The sequence below is a fragment of the Colobus angolensis genome, unplaced genomic scaffold, assembly GCF_000951035.1.
Source record: "Colobus angolensis palliatus isolate OR3802 unplaced genomic scaffold, Cang.pa_1.0 Scaffold109, whole genome shotgun sequence".
Lineage (NCBI taxonomy): Eukaryota > Metazoa > Chordata > Mammalia > Primates > Cercopithecidae > Colobus > Colobus angolensis.
The window spans coordinates 6,886,517-6,894,514 of record NW_012111919.1 but is presented as its reverse complement, the minus strand read 5'-3'; the positions used below and the strand labels follow the sequence as shown (position 1 = coordinate 6,894,514).

At 35.3% G+C, this 7,998-nt stretch overlaps 1 protein-coding gene across 1 annotated transcript in view; it reads right to left on the bottom strand.

Annotated features, from left to right (window-relative positions):
• NCOA1 (nuclear receptor coactivator 1) overlaps positions 1–7,998 on the bottom strand; it is a 278,111-nt gene that overhangs the window by 62,018 nt on the left and 208,095 nt on the right. The window contains exons 13-14 of the mRNA XM_011950985.1: positions 4,864–5,011; positions 2,232–3,555 (exon numbers count right to left, since the gene is read on the bottom strand). Coding sequence (XP_011806375.1) covers positions 2,232–3,555; positions 4,864–5,011 — 1,472 coding nt within the window. The remainder of the gene's footprint in view (positions 1–2,231; positions 3,556–4,863; positions 5,012–7,998) is intronic.

Here is a 7,998-nt window from a genome sequence, read left to right as displayed (position 1 = left end):
ATTAAAAAAATTAAAATACAAAAAAATTAAAAATTAAAATACAATAAAAAAAATTAAAAAAAAAAAGAATAAATAGGGAGTTCCTACATCTGTCTTAGGTTATGTAGAGAAGAAAACTGGCCTTTATTTCACAATATTGCTATATTATGATTACTTTTTGGGTTTCATTATCTAGTTCAACTAAAATTTTTGTTTCTACAGTATATAAATAGAACTAAATGTATGTATTTAATTATATTTCTGAGGTTCAGGCACTGTCACATTTAGCAGTAGTTCATTCATTTTTATTGCTGAATAGTGTCCCACTGTATGAATATGTCACAACATAATTATCCACTCTATTGTGATGGATTTTTGGGTTGCTTCCAGTTTTTGGTTGATACGAATAAAGCTGTTAAAAACATTTGTGAACATGTCTTTTGTCACACATGTGCAAAAAGCATTAACCATAAAGGAAAAGATTGACAAACTGAACTATATTAAAGTGAGTAACTTCACTTCATCAAAAAGTGCCAGTAAGAGAATGAAAAGGTAAGTCTTAGCATTGAAAAGATATCTGCAAATATATCATACATAAAGAACTCTTAAAAGTCAATAAGCAAAATAAAAACACATTAAAAAATGGTCAAGAGACTAGACTAGGCAATTTACAAAAGAAGATATCCAAATGACCAATGAATATTTATCAGGGAAATGCAAATTAGAACACACCCTCAGAATAGCTGAAAATCTAAAATATGGATAATATCATGTATTAACAAGGACTTGGAACAACTAGAAAAAATACTGATACACTAGGAAAACTGGCGTTATCTACGAAAAAGGACATACGCATAGCTTATGATCCTGTAGTTCTACTCCTAGGAATCAATTCAACAGAAATACATGCACATGTGCACAAAACAGATGCACCAGAACTGAACACAATGGCATTATCTTATAAACCTTTTCCTTTTAAAGTTAGTATACTTATTATTTAATGCTGTTTTCTGCTTAAAAATTAGTTTCATTGTACCAAGAAACATGAGACAGCCTTATCCTCAAAGAACACACATGTACAGAACCAGTCAAAATAGTGTTACTACAAATAGTAAACAGAGACCATATGAAGCACTACAAGAGGACAGAGGCAGCAAATGTCTAACTAGGGATACTTGGGGAAGGCTTTATGCAGATGTTATTTGAATTGGTTTGTGAAGGATGAATAGAAGTTCAGTGGGCACAGAAAGAAGAGCAAGGCAGAATATGTTTAGAAGAAAAATGGCTTATTCTAGGAATGACAAGGACTTCCATCTGCCTAGAATGCAGTATTCCTGAGGGAAGAGAGTGACTCTTGTGAGATAAGAGTACAAAACTAAGCTGAATCAAGAAACCGAAGGACCTATGCATACTAAGTGTGACTCGTGTTTTAGAACGGAGTCTTGTGGATAAACTGCTTTGTACATACATTGTCTGCTGATGAATGAATGTCTATATTCTGTCTCTAAATAAGGTGAAAACTCCTAGGAAGGGCCATAGTTTTTTAAAACTATATTCCTTCAGAGTCCATAAGCAATTATACAATAAATGAAGATACCTGTTTACTTTTACACCAGTTTCACCCCATCCTAAACATAGAGGTTTCTAATCCATAACAACTTACGGAAAGGTTTGTCTTTATTTACGTCTGTTTCAGGTCATGTTTTGCAAGGGCAATATTCTGTTACCTGGAATATTCAAGCCCCTATTCTCTGATGGTTGAGGGTGGTCAGAATCAGATGAAAAGGAAAACAGCCTTAGGAAATGCTTCAAAGGAAATAAAAAACAAGCCAGACTAGGTAACCTTGTCCACCTCCTTACATTTTTCTCCCACTTCATTTACATCAGAGGTTCCCAAACTTAGGTTTGGTTCCTAGGTTTTATTTCTAGAGATTTACATTCAATAGGTGGGGATGGGAAGAAGGGGCACGGAAGGTATTTTTAAAAAAGGTCTAAAGATGTGAACTCTGATTTTACAGAGAAAGAAAAATCTCCTTTTTTAGAATTCTACATTAAAACTGTAGCCTTCTGAAGTTCTCAAGAAAACTTTTGAGGGCATGCTGTGATCAATTATTGATACTAACTTCTTAATATATGCCCAATGGATAGGAAAAAACATAGTATGAATTCATATCTGGTCTATAGATGGAATAGAATAAATAAAAAAAAAAATTACTAGGAATGACCATTCTGTGAAGCAAGCAGTTACCCACCTGGCTCTGGGCCTCCAGTTTTATTTCCTCAGGAGTGGGTTTGGTCATTGGGGTTGGGTTTGTATTACAAGGATCCATCTGTTCTTTCTTTTCCACTTTCACCTTTACATCATCCAGGCTCAGGTTTGGAGTTGATCTTAAATCTTTCTCATCTTTATCTAAAAGATAGCGTAGGAGCTGATGGTCTTTTGATTCTTTTTTCTTTGAAGCATCCAGCTCTAGTTTTATACTGGAGTTTCCTTGTACCTGTCCAGTCACTGACACAGAAGTAGATGCACTGTCCTTTTTATCAGGCTCGACAGACAAAGTGGTGATATCTGAGGGGCTACCCTCCTGTAAGAGCCGGTGCAGAATTTTATGCCGCTCTGTCAATGAGCTATGAGAGGAGGGACAAGAACCTCCTGAAGAGTTAGCAGAGGCAGAGTTGGAAGTGCCTGTGCAAGACAGGACATCTTTGCAGCTTGTGTCTATATCAGCATGCCGTAACTGCTGTTCGGCTGTTGTCGTCAAAAGCTGCACTAGTTTGTGACTGGTTTGAGAGTATTTACTGTCTCCATCCGAAAGTCTGTCATTGTTATGCAGAAGCCCTGAATCCAGAGGTTTGCTATCACTAGAGCTGTTGTCAGATTGAATCATTTCATTTAAAATGGATGCAATCTCTTTGTTATCTTTGGACTCAGCTTTTGCTGGTTGTATATTTAATCTGCTAGGTGAATTCTGTGAGCTCATCTGCCTGAGGACTGGAGAACTGGCAGAGAAGCCAACGGAGTTATTGGGTCCTTCATTCATACCCTGTAAAGATGTTACTGGGATGTTTGAATAAGATCGGTTAGTATTATTATTACAGGCACTACTTGTCATGCCAATGGGAGAGCTTAATGTCGAAATATTAGGAGGAAAGGAATTGTTTGGCATCCTGGGCCTTGTTGTCAATCCAGAAGTAACCTGCCTCCTTGGAGACATGAACTGTGCTAGGGATATTCCTGTACCTTCCATAGGAGAATTATTGAGGTTTAAAGAGGGATTACTGCTCTGTGAACTGGCCTGTCCTTGGTTTAAGGCAACATTGGCTACAATCTGACTTCCAGGTGAGCATCCAAAACTTCCTTGGCTGTTGCTAGAATTACTATGACTGCCGCTATGAAGGTCTGAGCTCTGCTGGCGGTTTATTCTGGTGGATACCATGTTGCTGTTGGATGGTGGCAATGTGGATGAACGAGCCACACCATGAGCTGGAGAGATACTAGGATTGACCGAGGGGTTTACTCGGGGAATTGACATTCCAGAATTAGTGTCATCTTGAGGAGAAAGCCCACTGTGCTCCCTGGGGGAAAAAGACATTATTATTCAAACATCTTCATTTGTTTCTATTAAAATATTTTCATGATACATATTCTAAAACAAGACCATTGATCTCATTAATATTGCAAGCTATCAAGTAAAGAGCTTCTGTATCATCTTAAATTAAGAAAAAAGTTTCTTAAATTAAGAAAAAACTACTGTAAAATATTAGCACCACTTAATAAGAAATGATGCTTATCGACTCTTACATTTGATAATGGTCTCAGTTACATGTAAAATAAATTTTTCTTGGTTTTGGAAAAAATCCAATATATGTTCTTTTAAACAATTTCTCAACATATACACAATTAACATTAGAATAATTTTTTGGTTGAAAAAGAAACTTCTCACACTTCTGTTTATAAAGCATTTATTTATGACTTCTGTTACAGCTTTTAAGTATTTCAACTCCAAAGAGGAAGACTGGGTAAGGAAAATACTGTGTCACTGATGTAAAAAAAAAAGAGTGATATGCAGACATAGCAGATGTTTTGAAAGAGAAATCACAATATGAAAAAAAGAACTGTGCTAATTCCACTCACAAGCATAATTTAAACTAAAAGTAGAAAAAACCAGAATACTGAATTCAGGTTTTCAGTGAGTTCTTTACTCAAATTCATAATTATGATAACAGATTTGTGACTGGCATTACCATGTTCCAATAAGCAAATACATTAGATGAGAAAAAGATGAAGTGAGGGGAAATGTCTTTGTTTTTAATGCTACATTTTAACCATTGTAAATGTAGGATTTCTAAAAATTCATAGGATAAAAGAATAGTTTCAAGAATTTACCATATATCAGTGTAAAACATACTTAGAGAGGGGAACAAATTAGAGGCAATGGCATTCAAAAATCAAGTTGATAGTTTAATGATTTGTAATTTCTGCGAGAAATTGTCAACTTGAACTCAGGAGCCACCAAGTATGCCAAAATGAAAATAGAGCACTTTCAAAAATAAAAATAAAAATAACAATGTTAACAAACTCTGAAATCTCTTATAAGATTCACATATGGAATGTTGTAAATTTTTAGCCATCTTTTTGGTTTTACCCTCTAAAAAGCATATTTTCACCCTCCGCTTTCCTACCTCCCTTTATGAACAACAAAACTATTACATGATAAAACTATAAAACCCAATATGGATATATTGATTATATATACTCATCACACTAGTTTTATGCCTAATTTAGAATATCTGCTTTCTAGCCATCAAGAGTATAAAAAATTTCTCTAATAAGAGATATGTGAACTGGCTTATTTCATATGAAGCTCTCCAAATAAGTAGTACCTGTCGATGATATGAATTCCCATGATGAAAGGCTGCATGTCTGGACTTTGAGGGTAGCAAAGTTTACACTTGGTGTGGGCGCTAAGCATTGTCCCATCATTCAATATGAATCTATAGGAGGGGCTGGAGGCAGTGCCACGAGTCATCACTGTTTCAAACAAAAGAGAAACCTAGTTAAAATTCTGATACTTGTACACTGGCTTTAAGTCACCAGGCTTTATTTCTACTTAGAACCTCATTTTAAATGCCCTCCCAACTGTTGACTGCTTAGACTCAGAACAAAGAATAGTTCAGACAAAGCAGATATCTGAGGGGGAAAGATGATTCCAGTTGAAATATACCACTTGATGACAGGTTTTAATTGAGTCATAGTTGAATGGGTGCCTCCTCACATAAGTTAAAATTATGAGGAAACCCCAAATCTGGGAAACATCAACTTTAATCTTTTTATTTTTTTTTCTTTTGAGACAGAGTCTTGCTCTGTTACCCAGGCTGGAGTGCAGTGGCACGATCTTGGCTCACTGAAACCTCCGCCTCTGGGGTTCAAGCAATTCTCCTGCCTCAGCCTTCCGAGTAGCTGGGACTACAGGCGCCCACCACCATGGCTAATTTTTGTATTTTTAGTACAGGCAGGGTTTCACCATGTTGGTCAGGCTGGTCTTGAACTCGTGACCTCAAATGATCCATCCACCTTGGCCTCCCAAAGTGCTGTGATTACAGGTGTGAGCCACCATGTCTGGTCCAACCTTAATCTTTCTCTATACTGGGGTCAGCTCTTCAAATTTATTAACTCTCCATTAAAAACACCAGAAAATACTTTTCTCTCCTCTCACTCTCAGTATTACCTTTAACAAGTTTGTTTTCTCTTTTGCTGGCTGATTTTTTTAATAACATCTCTACTAAGATATGACTCACACAGCATAAAATTTACTTTCTAAGTTTTGATCAGCTTACAGAGTTCCTTAACTAATATTCAAATTTAAGTTTTCACTCAGGAATGTGAATCACTAAGGTCCCATTCGACAAGTTATTTATAAATATGTGTAAAATCTGTGGACTATTTTTAATGTTTGAATTGTTAAAGTTTAGTAAGCAAATTAAGATAAAGCCAAAGGTTATTAGTATAAGGAACAAAAACTAAGTTAAGACAATCAAGTCACTTTATAAGCAGCATAATTTACTTTTGGCTTAAAGCTTTACTAACAGCAGAAAAAATTCTAACCATGGAAGTATTTATTAAATATGTAAAGGCTATGCCAGACTATTATGTAATAAAATATCACTGATGTTTTGATAATACCATATAATTCTATTTTAAGAAAGATTGAGTACTATCACAAATGACTATTATAATTTAGCCTGTGATAAATATTAGTCCAATTTTTCAAAGACATTTCAGAAGGGGCTTTGATTACATTTTAAAGGACATGAGAAAGAGGCTTAAAATTACCAATTAATAAATAATTTTTGAAGTTACATGTTACTTGAAGTAAACAAGACATGTTCTATTTTATTGTCCTGTGTATACAGTACCAACGGAAAAGGTATAGTTTGTTATAAATCTGTATCATAATATATCTGCCTAAGTACCAAAACCAGAATATAAATCTAATTGAAAGGATAAGACTTATATCTAACCAACCACATTCTTTACGCACCTGGCAAATTTCAGCTAAATCACTGGCATAGTTACTAAATATAATGTATCTAAACTAGGAAAAATTTCGAATTTGGGGAAGCTTATTAATTTAATACAAGACAATTACCACACTTCATGTTTTGAAATTAGATTACTTGTTTTGTATGAGAATGTATGGACTAAGATTTGGCATTTTATAATTCATTCAGCCATTCTTGGAAATGAGAAAAAGGCAATATCTAATATGGTAAAACTTCAATTAATTAGAACTCAGTAAGACTCTCCAGTTAACTAAAATTCTGGTGCTTAATTGTTCAGATGAAGAGGTCAAAGGAAGGCAGCATAAATCAATGAAAAGAGTAAGAGCCTAGGAGTCAGATTCAGGTTTGACCTCTCACTGTCATTTACAAGTTTAAGACTTAATGCAAATTAATGTTCACCCATCTCAGTCAACTCATTACTAAAACTGAGCCAATAACATTGTAAGATAATATCTAGCATGGAGCCTAGCATAGAGTACATAGCAGGTATTGAATGAATATTTCCTCAATAAACATCAGAGGGAAAAAAACCCAACAAATATGCAGCTTCCAAAGTACTTATGTTCTGAGTTACACACATAGTCAATCCCTAGACACCATTTATGGCAACAGTTTCACTAATACTTTGAATTAAGAGATGAGTAAGGTAGCCACAGCTCTTCACAGAGTTGGTTCAATAAACATTTGCTCTACACATCAAATTTTCCTTTTAAGTGGGTTTCAAGGTTTAGTTTTGTAATCTCATTTTGTTTATAGGTCCTGGCCTAGTTTTCTGACCTAATTTTGTCATCTTTATAGCTAGTATTTTGATCTCTGATTCCTGTGTTCATTTCTAAACTTTTTAGAACAGTTAGTGGGGAAAGATATTATTGAAAGACTATTATTGACACCTCAGAATCCTTCCAAAGAAACTTTAACATGACAGCTGTTCCCCCCCGCCCCACAATAGGCCTCAACAGAGCTACAAAGCAAAAGAAACATTAAAATTTCCCTGGTTACAGCAGCTGTAGAAGCAAAGCTTTTTGGGTTTTTGATCCCTCTCAATTTGGTGGCGAGATAACCTCAAACAAGCATGCCTTACTGATATTAACAAAAAAGGTAAAAAATGTGTGGCAAGGTACTATGGGTCAATGTTGGTACGGGTTTATTTTTCTTTGTGGTAGTCACCTAAACATATGCAGGAAAAGAGAAAGAATTAAAAAATTGTTGTTAGGTACAAAAAAAATAATTACCCCTAGATGTTCTAAAATTCTCAATCACCAATGAGCAAATTAACAGGACAGTAAACTCACATTTTAAATATTTTTAACAAAGTTTGGGCCAGGTGCGGTGGCTCAAGCCTGTAATCCCAGCACTTTGGGAGACCGAGACGGGTGGATCACGAGGTCAGGAGATCAAGACCATCCTGGCTAACACGGTGAAACCCCGTCTCTACTAAAAAATACAAAAAACTAG